General features: G+C 35.1%; 1 protein-coding gene across 3 annotated transcripts in view; it reads left to right on the top strand.

The window, feature by feature from the left end:
* CSMD3 (CUB and Sushi multiple domains 3) overlaps positions 1–20,552 on the top strand; it is a 1,625,828-nt gene that overhangs the window by 1,597,862 nt on the left and 7,414 nt on the right. For all 3 annotated transcript variants that reach the window (XM_036758935.1, XM_036758944.1, XM_036758952.1), the window contains 2 exons: positions 8,949–9,014; positions 15,303–15,461. In XM_036758935.1, coding sequence (XP_036614830.1) covers positions 8,949–9,014; positions 15,303–15,461 — 225 coding nt within the window. The remainder of the gene's footprint in view (positions 1–8,948; positions 9,015–15,302; positions 15,462–20,552) is intronic.

Here is a 20,552-nt window from a genome sequence, read left to right on the forward strand (position 1 = left end):
GTTTGAAAGTCAAATTTTCTATTCAGCTCTGTTCTTTTCACTGAGAAAGCTTGAAAGTCCTCTATTTTATTGAAAATCCATATTTTGCCTTGCAGCATGATACTCAGTTTTGCTGGGTAGGTGATTCTTGGTTTTAATCCTAGCTCCATTGACCTCCAGAATATCATATTCCAAGCCCTTCGATCTCTTAATGTAGAAGCTGCTAGATCTTGGGTTATTCTGATTATGTTTCCACAATACTCAAATTGTTTCTTTATGGCTGCTTACAGTATTTTCTCCTTGATCTGGGAGCTCTGGAATTTGGTGACAATATTCCTAGGAGATTTCTTTTTGGGATCTATTTGAGGAGGCAATCTGTGGATTCTTTCGATTTCTATTTTGCCCTGTGGCTCTAGAATATCAGGGCGGTTCTCCTTGATCATTTCTTGAAAGATGATATCTAGGCTTTTTTTTTGATCATGGCTTTCAGGTAGTCCAATAATTTTTAAATTATCTCTCCTGGATCTATTTTCCAGGTCAGTGGTTTTTCCAAGGAGATATTTCACATTGTCTTCCATTTTTTCATTCCTTTGGTTCTGTTTTATAATATCTTGATTTCTCATAAAGTCACTAGCTTCCACTTGCTCCAATTCATTTTTAAGGTAGTATTTTCTTCAGTGGTCTTTTGGACCTCCTTTTCCATTTGGCTAATTCTGCCTTTCAAGGCATTCTTCTCCTCATTGGATTTTTGGAACTCTTTTGCCATTTGAGTTAGACTATTTTTTAAGGTGTTGTTTTCTTCAGTGTATTTTTCAGTATTTTTTTGGGTCTCCTTTAGCAAGTCATTGACTTGTTTTTCATGGTTTTCTTGCATCCTTCTCATTTCTCTTCCCAATTTTTCCTCTACTTCTCTAACTAGCTTTTCCAAACCCTTTTTGAGCTCTTCCATGGCCTGAGACCAGTTCATGTTTTTCTTGGAGGCTTTTGTTGTAGGCTCTTTGACTTTGTTGGCTTCTTCTGGCTGTATGTTTTGGGCTTCTTTGTCACCAAAGAAAGATTCCAGAGTCTGAGACTGAATCTGGGTGTGTTTTTACTGCCTGGCCATGTTCCCAGCCAATTAATTTGACCCTTGAGTTTTTCAGTGGGGTATGACTGCTTGTAGAATTTAGAGAACTATGTTCCAAGCTTGAGGGGGATGCACCAGCTCTGCCACACCGGCACTCCTCCTTCCCCAAGAACCCCCAACCCAGACTGGACTTAGATCTTCAGCAGGCTTTTCACTCCTGCTCTGAGGTGGGCCTGGGGCCGGAAGCAACTGCAGCTGTAGTTCTGTAGCTGCCCCCGGGGTGGTAGCTGAATCATGAACTCCTTCCACTCCCGCAGCTTTTCCCACTAACCTTCTCTGTTGTCTTTGGTGTTTGTGAGTTGAGAAGTCTGGTTACTGCTGATTCAGGGCGCGAGGGCACGCTACGCCCAGCTTCTGGTCTGGTTGGTCCTCGCTGCCCACGCTGGGCTCTGCTCCACTCCGCTCCAGCTCTGTGCAGGATAGACCTCACCCAAAGACCATCCAGGCTGTCCCGGGCTGGAGCCCTGCTTCCCTCTGCTATTTTGTGGGTTCTGCAGTTCTAGAATTGGTTCAGAGCCATTGTTGGGATGCTCATGCTAGTCCCTGCTTTCCAGCCATCACCTTGGCTCCACCCCCATGGTTAGATTTTAATAGCCTAAGTATCATAACAGCATTAATATTAAAGAGAAATATTTCATTTGTTGCCACATGGCTTAAAACTTTACCAAGACAAAGACAATTCCCCAAAATGAAATTAGACAGTTCTTTTGAATGTGGTTATTGAGAAAGAGCATCATAGTTTACCAACGTCATTGTCAATATTATTTAAAGGCTTAAAATCAAACTGTTTGGGGAGAGAGATTATTATTGAACAGTCCAGATAGATGATTAGCTGTTAGAATTTTTTTCTTAATTTCGTAACATGATTTAGAGAATATTATCACCCAAATGGTGACAGAATGATGAATTTTTGGCCACAGCAACTGTCAAAGCACATTATTATATAAAAATAGCTCCCATCAGGTCACGGATTCCAATGATAGTATAGATTTGTGAAGTGTAGAAATGTTATTTTTCCCAATTATTTTTATGTCTTTTTTATTTTTAAAAATTTATTTAGTATTTTATTTTTCTCCAATTACATGTAAAAACAATTTTTAATATTTATTTTTAAAATTTTCAGTTCCAAATTTTCTCCCTTCCTCCCTCTCTACCAGTATCCCCTCATTGAGAAAGCAAGCAATTCAATATAGGTTATACATGTGATGCAAAACATTTCCTTACTGGCCATGTTATAAAAGAAAACAACCTCAAAAAATATGTCTATATTCAGACATTATCAGTTCTTTCTCTGGGGATGGATAGCATTTTTCATCATAAGTTATTCAGAGTTGTCTTTGATCATTGTATTGCTGAGAATAACTAAGTCATTCACAGCTGATCATCCTACAGTATTGCTGTTAATTTGTACACAATACATTTCACTTTTCATGAGCTCATGTAAGTCTGTCCCAGTGTTTCTAAGAGCATCCTGCTCATCATTTCTTAGAGCAAAATAGTATTCCATCACAATCACATACAACAATTTGTTCAGCCATTCCCCAGTTGATAGATATCCCCTCAATTTCTAATTCTTTGCCCCCGGAAAAGAGCAGCTATAAATATTTTGTACATATTTGTCTTTTTCCTCTTTGTTTTTAATATTTTTTTGGAGATAGAACTAGTAATGGCATTTCTAGGCTTCAAAGGGTTTTATAGCATTTTGGGCATACTTCCAAATGGTTGAATCAGTTCACAACTCCACCAATAATGCATTAATGCCTCATTTTTCCCACATTTCCTCCACCATTTGTCATTTTCCTTTTCTGTCCTATTAGCTAATCTAATAGGTAGAAAGTAGTACCTCAGAATTATTTTAATTTTCAGTTATCCAGTCAATAGTGATTTAGAGCATTTCTTCATGAGGCTATAGATAGTTTTGATTACTTCAACTGAAAACTGTTCATTTTATTTGATCATTTATCATTTGGGGAATGGCTCTTATTTTTATAAATTTTACTCAGTTTTCTATATGTTTGAGGAATGAGGACTTTACAAGATAAACTTGCTTCAAAATTACTTTCACAGATACATCTGCTAATTGTATTTCTCTACATCCTGTTTCCCTGTCCCACTGTTTAGTCTGTTCTCTCTCTCCTTTTATCCTGTCCCTCCTCAGAGATGTTTTGTTTCTGACTTCTCCCTCCCCCAATCTTCCCTCCCTTCTACCACCACTACTACCCCTTCCTCTTATCCCCTTCCCTTTCTACTTTCTTGCAGGGTAAGATAGATTTCGGTACCCAATTGTGTATGTTATTCCCTCTTTGAGTTAATTCTGATGAGAGTAATGTTCACTGACCCGTCACCTCCCTCATCATTCCCTCCACTGTAAAAGCTTTTTCTTGCCTCTTTTATGTGAGATAATTTATGCCATTCTACCTCTCCATTTCCCTTTCTCCCAGTGCATTCCTCTCTCACCCCTTAATTTTATTTTTTTAGACATCATCCTTTCATATTCAACTCAAATGTCTCATGAATTGCAAATATCATCTTCCCATGTAGGAATGTAAACAAGTTTAACCTTAATAAGTCCCTTATGATTTCTCTATCCTGTTTACCTTTTTATGCTTCTCTTGAGTCTTGTATTTGAAAATCAGATTTTCTATTCAGTTCTGGTCTTTTCATGAACAATGCTTGAAAATCCTCTATTTCATGGAATATCCACATTCTTCCCCGAAAGCTAATACTCAGTTTTGCTGGCCAAGTGATTCTTGGTTGTAATCCTACTTCCTTTACCCTCCACAATATCATACTCCAAGCCCTCCAAAAATTTAATGTAGAAGCTGTTAAATCTTGTGTTATCCTGACTGTGGCTCCATGATAATTGAATTGTTTCTTTCTGACTGCTTGCAATATTTTTTCCTTGACATGGGAACTCTATATTTTGCCTACAATATTCCTGGAAGTTTTCATTTGGGAATCTCTTTCATGAGGTGATCAGTGGATTCTTTCAATTTCTAGTTTACCCTCTGGTTCTAGAATATCAGGGCAGTTTTCCTTGATTATTCCTTGAAAGATGATGTCTAGACTCTTGTTTTGATCATGGCTTTCAGGTAGTCCAATAATTTTTAAATTATCTCTCCTGGATCTATTTTCCAGGTCAGTTGTTTTTCCAATGATATGTTTTACATTGTCTTCTATTTTTTTCATTCCTTTTGTTTTATTTTATTGTTTCTTGGTTTCTCATAAAGTCATTAGCTTCCATTTGCTCAGTTCTACTTTCTAAGGAATTATTTTCCTCAGTGAATTTTTGTGCCTCTTTTTTCCATTTTGTCAATTCTGCTTTTCAAGGCATTTTTCTCCTCATTGGCTTTTTGGGCTTTTTTCCCATTTGGCCTATTCTGTTTTTTTTTCAGGTTTCATTTTCTTCAGCATTTTTGGGGTTTCATTTAGTAAGCTATTGACTCTTTTTTCATGATTTTCTTGCATCACTCTTATTTCTCTTCACATTTTTTCCTCTACTTCTCTTATTTTTTGAACTTTTTGAACTCTTCCATAGCCAATTAATATTTTTCCTTGGAGGTTTTGAATGTAGGAGCTTTGACTTTGTTTTCTTCTGAGTGTGTGTTTTGATCTTGTCACCATAGTGGCTTTCTATGGTCAGAATTTTTTTCTATCTTTTGCTCATTTTTCTATTTCTTGACTTTCAACTCTTTGTTAAAGTGAGGCTCTGTTTCCAGAGGGATGGGGACACTGTCTCAAGCTTCAGGGGTTTTGTGCAGCTGTTTTCAGAGATAGTTCTAGGTACCTATAAGTTTTCAGTTCTTCCAAGGTGGTATGATCTGAAGAAAGGTGTGTTTACTACTCTCCTGGCTTGTGCTCTGATCTGTGAGTGACTTCTTTTTTCTGTCCTGGAAATTTGGCAAAGGTCCTGCTCCACTGGGGCTACAAGGTCTGGTGTGCTAGTGTTCTTCCTTGCCCTGGGACTTCTACCCAGGATTGCAACTGGCATCCAAGTATGGGTAAAGCAGCAGTCTTGCCTCAGTGCTATCAAAGAGACCCCTGTCATCTCCTGACCAGTTGTTTGACCCCCTTACTCTTTGTGGGCTGAAAGCTCTGGAAGCAGGTGCTTCTGCTGTTGATTCAGTGGCTCCAAGGCCTGCTTCTGGTTTGCTGGGTCTGTGTCTGTGCTAGTGCAGCCTATGCTGGATTGCACTCCACTCTTACCCAGATGCAACAGATCTTTCCTGCCAACCTTCTAAGTTGTCTTTGGCTGGAAGATTATTTCACCTTGTCCTTTTCTGGGTTCTGCCACTCTAGGAATTGTTTAATGGCATTATTTAAAGGTTTTCAGAGGAGTTTGGGGGAGAGCTCAGATGAATTGCTGCCTTTTCTTTGCCTTGTTGTCTCTGTCTCCCAGAAATAGGATTTTTAACAAGTTTAATACCCTCTCAGTAGTAGGCATTTTACTTATGTGAGCACATGACTTAGAGGTATCTTTACATTGCAGAGAATCTTAGCAAAATCCATAAATGGCTTAAATATTGATAGGATATTTGTAATTCATTCTATTAAGGATTCTATTGTAGTCTTAGTTATCTGCCACATGGAATACATTGATTATAATATAAGAGGTTTCACATTCAGAATGGTAGGGTTGTATCTGATTTTTACGTTACATAATTGTATATTAAAGTTTTACTAGAAATTAAAGGTTCAAAAATAGAGATGTGAATTTGAAACTGAATCAAGAATATATTTACCTATTTCAGTTGTTTTGTGGAAAGGTTGAGACTGAGATTATCTGGGTACTCATTCCCCTAAAATATATCTGAACCTTAAGATAATGAAGAAACAGTTGTCTGTGCAGTCACTGTAAGCAAAAGTTCACAGAAGTGAATGTTTTGAATGTTTTTTTTTATGTTGCAAAGCTTACTACATCTTTATTACCACACTTGATTAAAGAAACATAGAGAATTCTATAGCACTTATTTTAAGAGCACCAAGTAATTCTTTATTGACTTTCCAACAATGTATTTCACGGATATGTCAAATTCATACAATATTCCTTGAAATATGTAATGTTAGAAATAACTTTTTTCAAGAACAGTTTATTAATATCAACACATAAACTAGGCAGATGTACATGTGACAAAGGCGTTTGCCTCTGTCTTATATTATTTCCACTGTAAAGCCTAAATAGATTGGATATTCCATTTAGTTGAAAAGGTCTTCCAGTTGCTTCTGTTTGTAGATGACACTATGTTGATCACACCAAACCTTGGAACATGACAGAGCCTCCTAAAAAAAATCCATAATCATTCAAATGGGTTAGTCCTAAATCCATGCAGAGAAAATCTAGTAGAGGGAAAATGCCAATTGTCTAGACTCTGTTAGGCAGTTTGTGGAGATTAAATTGAAAAATTGGTATAATATGAAGTGAGCTCTCAAAAGGTGAAATGATCAGCATGTTTTTCATGCATGATCCTCCAACTTTTGAAAGAAAAATGACTCCTCAATACCATGCTTACCACCCAGTATTCTATTGTTTTTCTTTAGAAGAAATGTCATTCTTATTGATGCCTTGTGATTTTTAAAAATTTCATTTATTTTATTCTGAACTTAAGAAATAAAAGAAGTATTTCTGTAACATAGTAGAATATGAAAAAGATGATTGTACATAAAATTGCAAATCTATTATGTACAATTTGCTATTCCTTTAAAATATATAATAAAATTATCATGAACTTTCTTTTTTCCCTCCCCCCCGAGATGGCTACCATGAGGCACAAATGTGTGTGTATAAAATATATATGTATCTATAAAATATGTGTGTATAAAATGTATATATATATATATATATATATTGTATGCACACACACACACACACACACACACATACACATCTATTTATCAATTCTTTCTCTGGATGCAGATGTTGTCTTCATATGTCCTTGTACTTAATTTGGGTATTTATAATAGTCAAAGTGACTTAAGAGTTGTTCTTAAAATAATATTCTTGTTACTGTATACAATGTTCTCTTGGTTCTACTCATTTCACTCTTCATTATTTCATGCAAGTCTATCCATGTTTTCCTGTGAATTTTTTTTATAATTTTCTTCTCTTAACTGTGTGCTATCATGTTAACTTGTAGTATAATAATTACTAAGGTATAGATATATTTTCTTGGCAAATTAGTTTGCTGACACCTGAAAATGTATGGAATATAAAAATTAATTTAAATTAATATTGAGCTTCTTCACCACCTTCTCTTTATGTTATTCTACCAGAATTATCAATCCTCTGTGACCAGAATAAGCTAGATTTTCTTTTTATGTTCTTAGGTATTCTTATTTCACGGATAATCATGTTTTTCTTAAATCTTTGAATAATTTTGGCTACCTATGTAGAATTTACCTTTTACCACTTTTTTCTTTCTAAATATGGGAACCCAACTTCCTTTCTGCTGGATTTTATTATTATTACTTTTCCCCATAGCTCTGTTCTATATCGTCTTCTTTTTTCCCTTTATACCATATCACTTGGAAATCTCATTAGATCCCATGGATTTAGTTGTCAGCTATATGTAAATGATTCCCAGATCTATATATCTAGCCCTAGTGTGTCTTCTGAGCTGCAGTCCCACTTCACTGATTGCCTTTAGACACCTTAAATTGGATGTCCTATTGATGTCTCAAGCTCAACACGTCCAAAACAGAACTCATCTTTTCCCTCAAACCCTAACCTCTTCTGTATATCTGTCATGCCAATTCCAATTGACAGAATTACCCAAGTTCTCATTCTCTCTCCCTCTCTCCTTTCCTTCCTCCCTCCCTCCCTCTGTCTTCACACATCCATACCCTTAGTTTTAGCCTTCATAACCTTTTGCCTGCACTATTTCAATAGCTTTCTAATTGGTTTCCCTGCATTAATTTTCTCCCCACTGCAGCACATCCTCCACTCAACTGCCAAAGCCATTTTAATAAAACACAGGTCTGACCAAGTCACACAATAAACTCCAGTGACTCTCTATTGACTCTAGTATCAAATGTAAAATTCTTTGTCATTTAAAGCTCTTCACAACGTGGCACCTTCCTAATTTTCTAACCTTTTAACAAATTGCTGCCCTCCCTGTACTCTATGACTATTACCTCTGGTCTAGTTGTTATCCCTTGCTATTTACATTCTATCATCTATCTCTCTGTGCCTTTGCCCTAACTGTCCCCTGTGCTGGTAATGCTTTCCTTCTGCTTCTTCATTTTCCTGCCTTCCTTCAAGATTTAGCTTAAATTCCTTCTGTTAGTGCCTTTCCTTTTGAGATTAATTTCCACCTAATCTCTATAGATCATGTATATACCCAGTTACTATTTACGTGTTGTTTCTCTATTGGAATGTCAGCTCCTTCTGGAAAAGGACTGTTTTTTACCTTTCTTTGTATCTGCAACACATAATACAGTGCCTGAAATAGTAAGCACTTAATTAAAGGGTTTTTGTTTTGTTTCGTTTTTCTGAAAAAGCATTATTGTTTTTGACGTTGTTCACCCTTCCTGGTGAGAAAGAACCAAGTAAAAGGAAACTTCCAATGGTATCTTCTATTGACCCCAAGCTCTCTTCTCTCTCTTCTCTCTCTCTCTCTCTCTCTCTCTCTCTCTCTCTCTCTCACTCCCCCTCTCCCCCCTTTCTCCTTCCTTCCCTCCCCAGTCCCATTCAAATTTAAAGAACAAATTTTGTATTAATGGAGAATTCTTATAGCATATTAGTATAACTTAAAAAGAGAAAATTAAAGACTGGAGAATTCTTGACATTAAATGGCATATTATATGTTTGCTTATATGTGTGTCTCATTCTGCCATTTTTCAACAGCTGGTTCCAAGATATTGGTGAAAGATCCTAGACCAGCTTTGGGAACACCTAGTCCAAAGTTAAGTGGTAAGTAACTTAATACAATGTCTACAAACCATGGTAAACAAATTTGGTAGTTAAGAGTTAATACTGAAGCACTGAATTTGAGACTCTTGGGATTAGAATCTGAATTTTCACTTCGTGTCTATATGAAATTTGATAGTATAACAAAATGATAATATTGTCTAAAATATTAAAAGATAATTTCAAAATAAATCATGTCCCAAATATTTTTATATGTGTGACTGAAAGATTTCATTAATTGTAATGTATTCTAGTTCAATGTCAAATATTGAGCTGACGATTATTTTTTAACAAGAGATTTAAAAATCTATGTCTTTGGAAGTGTATCAGACATCCATGGCATTCACATGCTCTCTGAGTTGTCTTGGTAAGTCTTTAAGAGACTTATTATAATGCCTAACGTGGGATCATAGCTACAGAACTTAGACATGTCCTAGAATGAACCTCTTGCTTTAGAGCCAAATTCATTTTAATCTAGAAAATTCAAATCATCAAACTTATCAGGTGCTAAGGTTATTAAGTTAGATATGACATAATCACCATTCCGAAGAACTGGGTCTAATTATAAGGAAGAGTCATGCACATAAATCTCATTATACAATGAAGAATGGGGTGAATGACAAGAAGAAACCCAGGCAAAATGCTATGATGAATTTGTAGATAAAATAGTTTTCGGCTGGGAGGAGGGGGCAGTTATAAGGTTCTGGGGAAAACTCCGTAGATGAGTTGGCACCTACTTTGAACTCTGAAGGAAAAGAGGGCCTTTAATTTTGTTCTTAGACATAGAGAGAGCAGGACAAGGACAGGAAATCAGTAATAGTTGAGTTTCATTTTGATTCTGAGTGCACAAAAGGAGTCGTTTGCAGTGAAGTTGGAAAGATTACAACCAAGTTGTATAGAGTTCTGAATGATATAATCAGGTAGGAGTTCGCCTACTAAATAAACTATAAGGAGGACTCATTGACAGAAAAGCAAAGTAATGTGCTCATTGTTGATAATTAGTTTTCAATATTAGGTGACCAGAATGAGGGGTGGATTAGAGAGGTAAAGAGCCTCAAAGATAGGAAAATAGTCAAGAAAATCAATTAATGACCAAGCATGTGTTAAGCACTCACAATGTTCCAGCCATTGAGATACATACTAGAGATTCAAAGACAAATTTGAAACAGTCCTCTGTCCCTGAGGTGTTTGCCTTCTAATGGGAGAGAAAATCTGAAGTTATATGACTATAAATAATATAATAATAATAAAGACTATAAATAATAGATATAAAATGAATTCAGGGTAGTTTGGTCTGAGAACACATTAAGAGCTGCAGGGAGTTGGGTGGAGATGAGGGGAAGGATCAAGGGTGGACCTGAAATTCGGTGGTTGTAATAGGAGTGGAGAATAGGAGATCGATGTGTGAAATAGCACAGAGAAAGAATTGAAAGAATTTGATAGTTAATTGGATGTGGGCAGTTGTGGAGTCAAAGATTTCTCTGAGGTTCCAAAACTGGGTGAGGAAGATGATGGAGGTATGAAAAAAATTAAGGATAAGGGAAGATTTTTACTCAAAGATGATGATTTTTGTCTTGAATATGTTTAGTTTATGGTGGTAATAGAACAGATTGTTGCAATAACATCTATTGTATATGTCTAGCAAGCAGTTAGGATTATAGGCCAGGAGCTCTATGGAGAAGGTGAGGGCAGAGCATTATCTCATTCTTTATATCAAAGGCAATTTTGTTTTTGTTTAACTATTATAATAATGTCATCCTTAAAAACACATAAACTTAACTCCTTTTCTTCTAAGAGTTTAGAAAAAAGGAAGCTATATTACCAGAATTTTTATAACATTTCATTATAATTTCTATTTGGAATGATAGACTGAAATCACTTGAGTATTTCTGGAAACACCTTCTTAAAGAAAAATTACGTTATCTTCAGGAGTTTTAAGTCTAATTACAAATTGAATTAAGAGCCTAGAATGGGTCTATTTCAAATGATCAGACATCATCACAGATTATGTTATAATATTGGGATCCAACTCTCAGTTCATTTCAAGAAATGTTTCCTAAGTGGCTACTTCATGAGTTTTTTTCTGTGTGTGGTGGCAAGATCATAGGATAAGGCAATAAAGAAGGAAGGAACCCTTGAAGAATGAAATCTGTTGAGAGCTTGGGACATACATTAAGCAAACTAGAAATACATAGTGATCACATGAAATATATATTGATTACTTATGAATTGACAAAAATTGAGGCAAAGGCAATAAGGTCAGAGATATGATGAATATTGTGAAGTGCATAACACTAAAATAAAACATTTTGACTACCGATACCTATTCCTTCTGATCCCTCAACCAGTGAAGTTGTGTTTGCCATTTCCTTCCCAATCAAAAAGAGGGGGGGAAAGCCTTATTCCACAGAGCTTTTAGTTCCCTGAGAAACTATTTATGACTCTATGGGATAGAGTTTGCAAGTCAAGCTGTACTTTGGGGAAGCGAATACATGGTTAAGATACAGTCTATATTAAGGATGTGGATTTCAGGACCACAACTTAGAAAAACAAAAGTATGGACTCTAGACTAAAATTTGAGTCAGGCTGATGAAAATGTGACTTGCAAATCTAGTTGAAAGGATTTTAAAATTAAAAGCAAAGGGTGGGGGTAGGGGGGAGTTGGAGAGAAAACAACCTATGTATATCCACCAAAATAAATGGCACAAAGAGTAGCTAAAATGTAGGAGGAAAAAAAGCATTAGAGACGCCTAGAAATTCATAGGAGAAAGAAGAATATTGAATAGTAATTCTGTCATTCAATATGATATAATTTTTTAATGATTCAGAAGGCATTACAAATCCATGGCCTCAGATTTCTGTATACAGTTGCACAAAGGAAGGGTAATAAGCAAGAGAAATAAGGAATTTTAATGAAAGGTGGCAAATTTAACTTCAGAGTTATCAGAAAGACAAGGTGAGATTGGCTACAACACTGGAATATGATTCTGAAATGGTATACCTTATTTTTAAAAAGTAGTATAATAAGCCAAATGGTAGTAATGGTATGATTGTAATGGTTAGGAATAAGATATTTAAGGTATTCTTATATGAGATATGAGATAATCCAGGGAAACATGATGGGGGCAAAAACTGCAGTGATACTGTAATCAGATTCTGTCACAGACCACTTGGATAGAAAGAATTAGAGAGTTAAACTGCCTAGGCACTGTGTTATTTACTTGCTGATACAAAGAAAGTTAAAAAATAGTGCCTGTTCTCAAGGAGTTCACATTCTCAAATGGGAGACAACATGCAAACAGCTATGTATACACAAGCTATAGACAGGATAAATTGGAGATAATCAATAGAGGGAAGGTACTAGAATCAAGGGGGCCCAAGAAGGATTTCCTTGTAGAAGAGTTTCATCTGGGACTTGAAGGAAACCAGGAAGCAGAGAGGAGGATGGGAAACCTCAAGGCACAAGGGGTTAGCAAGTGACAATGCCTAGAATCAGAAATGGAGTATCATGTTCAAGGAACAGCAAGGAAGTCAGTATCACTGGATCACAGAGAGTACAGGAAATCAATCACAAGCCTGGCATGGGTCCATGATAGAGCAGTGATGAAGGACTTTATCTAGACTTTTCTGAAGCACAGACACACATGCACACACACACAAATACACACACATACATTCATTCTCTCTCTCTCTCTCTCTCTCTCTCTCTTTTCCTTTCTTTGCTTCTCTCTCCCTCCCTCATTCTTTTTATCCTCCCTCACCTTCCCTCTTTCAGGAAAGTTAATTCTTCCTTGATTTGCCTTTATGTAGGTTTTCTTAGTTTTTTTTTGTGTCATGTACCATTTTGGTGGTGCAGTGAAGACTATAGACCCTACATAAAAATAATGCTTTGAAATAAATAAAATGAAACACAAAAGATTTCTAAGGAAATCAATAATATTTAAATCCAATTATCAAAATAATTTTTAAAAACAAATTCACAGACCCTTGGGTTAGAACTATTCTAAAGACAGGTAAACTGATAAATGGAAATGTCATTTGGGTCCTAATTCTGATCTAGGAAGAAGTGGCTGCTGACATTTGAAAATATATGACAAAGCTTGCAGAAATGACAGAATGACCAAAACACTTAAAACTTAGAACACTCAGCACCATTCCTCATCACCTATCTCTGATGCTTAATATACGCTTATTAGCTTAGAGATACATAGGGCAAAATCGACTGTCATTGACAAATACCTCATAGATTTTTGGAAAACAAATTTCCATGGGTTTGGAGGAAAATAACTAATAGCCTTTGAGGTAAAAAAAAATAGATGAATAAATAAATGGATGGATAAATGAATGAATAAGTGAATAAAAATTTATTAGAGCTGAGATTAGAAATGAAGATCTCTTCCAAACTCAAAACTCATTCCAGCATGCCATTTTATTCCCCATATTGCCATTTATTTGGAGACTTGCGTTTTGCCTTCTATGTTGCTATAACTTGAAAATGATCATATTAGTAAAATATTTTTATATAGGCTGGATTTCAGAAAATTTACAATTCAGCTACATACCAGATTAAATAGAAGGTGAGAGCCAAATTGTGAAAGGCTTTAAATGCCAAACAGAGTAGTTTATATTTGATCTTAGAGGTAATAGGGAGGCACTGGAGTTTATTGATTAGGGGAGAAATATGATCAGACTAAAACTTTAGGAAAACAATTTGACAACTATTTGGAAGAAGAGTTGGCACGATAAGGAGAGACCGTAGACAGGAGGAAGAATTTGGAGGCTCTTGCAATCCTCCAGGTAGGAAGGGTCTAAACTAGGGTAGAGCCTATGTGAGAGAGAGAAGATAGACTGGATAGATGTAGTAGTGGTAAAAACGATAAGACTTGGTAATTGATTTGATAGATTTTGTTTTCATATTTTTTAATCCTTATATAAATCTGTGCAGTAGAGACTCATCCTGTCTCAGAAACAGTGTCTATTGTTACTGGAATTCCTAAGCTTCCTACTCTGTCAGAACTACAGAGCACTCTTCTTTTCTGGGTCTTTGGGATCATTCTGTAAGCAAGTTTAAATATTGTTCTCTGCAAAGGAAAGGGAGTACAAATAAGGAGTTTCATATCACTGATGAAAGAAAAACTGAACTTTAGCACAAACTGACTTAGTTCTTCAATGTATTTTTATTTCCCCTTTGAAATATTAAAATCACTATTTCAGAAATAGGAGATGAGATAAGCTACATATCTGTAGGGCTCCTGGATTCTAAATGGAAGTTGTAAGTCTTTTGGCTATTGTAAAATATTTTTAAATTTTAATGAAATTACATATGAATTATTTTATTTTATTAAGAACTGAAATGCAACAGATCTTACGTGCAAAGTTCTAACGTACTTTTGAGGACAATAACTGTTTTCACTTCTCCATGTAGCTCCAGCATTTAGCATAGCATTTGTCACATAGTGAGTCCTTATAAATGATTGATGACTGGACCTGTTGACACCCTTTTCTCTAAGTAAAAGAGTTTTGCATTATTTTATTTAAAGATGAGATTCTTAACCTTTCCATGTGTAATGGTCACCTTTGGTAGTTCGGTGAAGTTCATGGATCACTTCTCAGAATGATACAAATGCATAAAATAAATACATAGATTTGCAAAGTAAACTATGTTGGTATACAGTTATCAAAATATTCAAAAAACAAAGTCATAGTTCCTCAGTCAAAAACCCCTGATTTAGACATTAATTCTGTCTGAAGATTAAATATTAACCTAATGGAGCTTGTTCATCTATCTAGTTTACGATTAAAATCAGAAGTCATTTAATATATTATATTCACATCTATGCAGTGTCAGTTTTGGTGTCAGTACCATTGAATGAGGTATCTCTGATTCTCTGAAGACACAGCATACCTTAACATTGTCACATACATATTAGTACACACAAGAATATTTATTAACATAATGAATACAGTGTGGCATTTTAAGTAATGCTCTTTGGAAAGCAATATTACTACTTATATGATGCCAGAATTATTTCAGTGAAATTATGAATCTGTTTTGCATTGATTTTATAACTTCATTTTCCCCACCAATTTCTTAGATTATAAATTATAGTTATTGTCACAGTGATATAAATTTTATTTGATATGAAACTATTCATTTTCACCAATATTAGCATTTTGTGAACCTTAATATATTACAATAAATCATCATTCATTGAACAAATATTTACTGAGTATAATTCAAGTACAAAGGCCCAAGGAGTTGATTGTTATGAATGTTTTGTGTATCTACAGTTCCTGATGATGTCTTTGCCCAGAACTACATATGGAAAGGCTCTTATAATTTCAAAGGGAGGAAACAGCCTATGACTTTGACAGTGACCAGTTTTAATTCATCCACAGGAAGAGTAAATGCAACATTAAGCAACAGCAATATGGAATTGCTATTATCAGGTACCTGGTCAGAAATTAAAAACTATACCATGCTTTGATGCTTTCATTTTTGTCACTTGTCATAATTTTATAATTTATAATTTTATACAATATTTTATGTATGAATTTTGTTTGTGATAGAATTTGTAATTGATTTATAGTTAATATTTATTGTTAGACTATTAAATGAACTTTTTGTTTTATTTATTCAAGTAAAAAATATTCTGAAATAAGTCTCCCAAAGAACTTTCATGTAGGCAGAATAAGAGAGCTTACATTATAAAATAATTCATCATTTTCATTATCTGGAACTTGTCTGCATAGCACAAAAACAAAATGAAAAGTAAAAATATCAGTAAATCATTTAAATATTTGGAAATATCAGATGTTTAATGCCTTTAAATAGATTAGACTTTCTAGTCAGAGAGCATTCCCTGAGATTTAAATAATGACTATTTTTAATTCAGAATGCCTATGAGTGAAAGTAGAAAGGATATAAGGGCAGCTAGGTGGTGCAGTGGATAGAGTATCAAGCCTAGAGTCGGAAAAACTTCTCTTCCTGAGTTTAAATCTTGCCTTAGACATTTTCTAGTCATGTGACCCTAGGCAAGTCATTTAATCCTGTTTGCCTTACTTTCCTTATCTGCAAAGTGAACTGGAGAAGGAAATGGTGAACCACTCCAGTGTCTTTGCCAAGAAAATCCCCAATGAGAGCCTGAAGAATCAGAAACAACTCAAAAACAGCTAAGCAGCAAAGAAAGGATATATAATTCAAATGTAATGTAATAAAATAATATAACATCCTTTAATGACAGAGATAATAGTAAAAAATATTTGTATAATCAGAAAGTTGATATTATGTCTTAAAAGAGTCTTCATGGTGGGGCCAGAGCTAAGATGACGGATTAGAGGCAGCAAAGCTGAACTCTCTCAAAATTCCCCTCCAAACAACTTTAAAATAATGTTTTGGATCAAATTTTGGAGTGGCAGAGACAACAAAAGGTCAGGATGAAATATTTTTCCACCCTAACTAAACTTAGAAGGTCCAGGAAAGATTGGGGTAGAGGCCCATCCCAAGTCCACACACATGGCAACAGAAGAGCAGCTGCAGCCCAGAGACAATAAGGTGATGATGAGACAATTGGTCAGAAATAGATTACAGGGGACCTGTTGTTAGAACTGGGTACAGGTAGTACTAATAGGCAACTTTATTGTTCATATACAGTTCTGAGTTAGAATTCTAGAGCAGAAAGTAGCACTTGTGGTCAGTCACAAGGGAGCAGGGGCCCTAGTCGCAGTTCCAGGGCCAAAAGGATTGCTAGTGCTTGTCACTGCATGGGAGCAGGGGCTATTCCTGGGTAAAGGCCAGAGTGCAGACCAGGAGAGCAGTGACCATACCTTTCCCCAGATCACACCACTCTGGAAACACTGAAAACTTGCCAACCCCTAGAGCTAGCTCTGAAAACAGCAGCACAAAAAGTCCTGAAGCATGGGACAGTGTCTTCCCACCAACAGGGAGTAGAACCTAACTTTAACATAAAATTCAAAGTCAAGAAATAGACTGTAAAAATGAACAAACATAAAAAAAACAACTTGATCATAAAAACTATGGTGACAGAGAAGACCAAAATAAAGTCAGAAGAGGACAATAACATGGAAAACAACTACAAGGAAAGACTCAAAGAAAAATCTTAAGTAGACATAAGCAGAACAAGGATTCCTGGAAGAGTTAAAGAAAGATATAAGAATGGTAGAGGAAAAATTGGGAAAAGAAATGAAAGTGATACGAAAAAAATATAAAGAGATTTGACAGCTTGGTAAAGAGGCACAAAAAATACTGTATAAAAGAATACCTTAAAAGACAAATTGGGCCAAATGGAAAAGGAACTGAAGAAAAGAATTTCTTAAATAACAGAATTGGCTAAATGGAAAAAGAGGTACAAGTGTTGACTGAAGAAAACAATATTTTAAAAATTAGAATTTGGCAGGTGGAAAATAATGACTCCACAAGACTTCAAGAAACAATAAAACAAAGTCAAAAGAATGAAAAAAATAAAAGAAAATGTGAAATATCTCATTGGAAAAACAATTGACCTAGAAAACAGAACAAGGAGAGCTAATTTAAGACTTGTTGGATTCCCTAAAAGCCACAATTTTAAAAAGTGTCTAGACATCATATTTCAAGAAATTATCAATGGAAACTTCAAAGATTCTATCAGTAACCTCCTGAAAGAGATCCCCAAATTGAAAACTCACAGGAATATTATAGACAAATTCCAGAGCTCCCATGTCAAGGAGAAAATATTGCAAACAGCCAGAAAGAAACTATTCAAATATTATGGAGTCATAGGCAGGAGTTGGCAGTTTCTACATTAAAAGATCAGAGGGCTTGAAATATGAAATTCTGGAAGTCAAAGGATTTAGGATTATAACCAGGAAGAACTTACACAGCAAAACTGAGTATAATCCTTCAGGGGGAAAAATGGATATTTAATGAAACAGAAGACTTCCAAGAATTTCTGATGAAAAGGCCAGAGCTGAAAAGAAAATTTGACATTCAATCAGAAGGCTCAAGAGAAGCATTAAAAAGGTAAACATAAAAGAGTGATTATAAGGGACTCAATAAAGTTAAATTTTTTATGTTCTTACATGGGAAGATAACACATGTAACTCCTAAGAATTTTATCATTATTAGGGTAGTTAGAAGCAGTCAACATAGACAAAGGGCACTGGTTTCACTTGATTATGTTGGGATTATCTCAAAAGAAAAGTAAATGTGACAATGAAGGATGAATTGGGAGAAGGGGCAAGGGATACATAAAATGGGGGAAAAATTCTCCCTTAAAAGAAGCATACAAGAAAGAGCTTTTATATTAGGGGGCATAATGGAGGGGTGGTGGGCAATGCTTGAACCTCATTCTCAGAATTTGTTCAAAGAGCAGGGGAAAATAAATAAATAAATATATGCATGTATGTATGTGTGTGTGTGTGTGTGTGTGTGTATATATGTGTATATATATATATATATATATATATATATATATATGGATACATACACACATATGTACTCATACACATACACACACAAACACACTCAATTGCTATAGAAATCTATCTTACCCAATAGGGAGATAGGAAAGGATGGAGATAAGAGATGTGGGGTGGGGAATGATAAAAGAGAGGATGGATTAAGGGAGGCAGCGTCAGAAGCAAAAAAGACCCTCAGATACTTACTAGCTGTGTGACCCTGGGCAAGTCACTTAACCTCTGTTTGCTTTGGAAGCAGCATCCTTCAAACATGTAGAAAAGTAAGTTTATAAGAATATGTCATTACCTAATTTATAAATGTTTAAAGAATATGAATAGATACTTTTTGGAGGAAGAAATTAAAGCTATCAATAGTCATATGAAAAAAATGCTCTAAATCACTATTGATTAGAGAAAAGCAAATTAAAATAGTTCTGAGGTACCACCTTATACCTGCCAGGAATGTACACTGATAAACTGTTGGTGGAGTTGTGAACTGGTCCAAACATTCTGGAAAACAATTTGGAACTATTTCCACAGGGCTCTAAAATTCTGCATATCCTTTGACCCAGCAATACCACTACTAGGACTGTACACCAAATAAATCAAAGAAAAAGGAAAAGGACCTATATGTATAAAAATATCTAAAGCAACTCTTTTTATGGTGGCAAAGAATTAGAAATTGAGAGGATGCCCAACAATTGGGGAATGGCTAAACAAGTTGTGGCATATGATTGTGATGGAGTACTATATGACATATTATACTATATATAATAGAAATTACAATGGGAGTGATTTCAGAAAAACATAACAAGACCTATATGAAGTGTCACAGAATAAATTGAGAATTGAGAAATCTTGGTGCACAGTAACAGCAATGTTGAAATAATGATCAACTGTTAAAGACTTGGCTACTCCGAACAATAGAATGATCCAAGGTAATTCCATCATGAAAAAATGCCATCCATTTTCAGAGAGAGAGCTAATGGACACAGTGCAAACTGAAATGTAATCTCCCCCATACTATTTTCTTTTGCTTTTTTGTGATATGGCTAATATGGAAATATGCTTTACGTGAAAAAATACAATAGAATTTTAAAAAAAAACTCCTTATGCATATACATATACGTGCTCTAAGAACAAATGTAATAAAAAGTGCTCAGCAGGAAAAAAAGATTTAAGTATATAAATGATATAATGCAAAGCTAATTTATTTTTATATGTGTACGTGCATGTGTGTTTTACATCTTTGCTTGATCAGCAGTGTTGACACTAAATTCAACACATTTCTAGTGAATGTGGTTTGATTTTTTGGTGTATGTTGCAAGGCTAAAGAAATCCAAGCAAATGTTTAAAAAATTGTCATTTGCTAATGGACATAATTAACAATGACACTTTAGTTAATATATTTTATTAATTATAGTAATAGGAGGTAAAACAGCTTGGAATACTACCTAATTTTTAATAATGGCATAATATTAACAACGTACCATTAATATAGCACTTTAACGTTTGCAAAGTGAGATGTGTGTGTGTGTGTGTGTGTGTGTGTGTGTGTGTGTGTGTGTGTATGTAGGGGGGGCATGGAGAGAAGGAACCTAATTCAATCCTAATAACAATCCTGTGAGGTGGATGATATTGTCACCACTTAACAGATGAAGAAACTGAGGCTGAGAGGTTGTCTTGTAGAGAGTCACACAATAAGCCTTCGAGGAAGGGGTTTAATGTGGGTCTTTCTGAATTCAGTGAATAGGCAGTGTTACTTACTTGTACTCTGAATTCCCAGTATGCTCAAATGTATAATTCCACTTAATTCCTCAGTATTTTCATGCAATATATATGGAATGACATTGTCTGCCAATAGATAATTTATTCTTTGCCAATTCTAATTTCTCTTAGGAACATGAAACTCAGTATTATCGGGAATGGAGGGAAAACAAATCTTTGATTTAGTCTTAGGAGTATATATACTTAGGTTCAGTTGAAAATAAATCCTTAAAACAAACTTCTGTGCTATATAAATACTGTTATTATGAATAATAAAATATATTGATAAAAAAAATCTAATTCTTTTTTACGTTACAT

The sequence above is a fragment of the Trichosurus vulpecula genome, chromosome 1 (assembly GCF_011100635.1).
Source record: "Trichosurus vulpecula isolate mTriVul1 chromosome 1, mTriVul1.pri, whole genome shotgun sequence".
NCBI lineage: Eukaryota > Metazoa > Chordata > Mammalia > Diprotodontia > Phalangeridae > Trichosurus > Trichosurus vulpecula.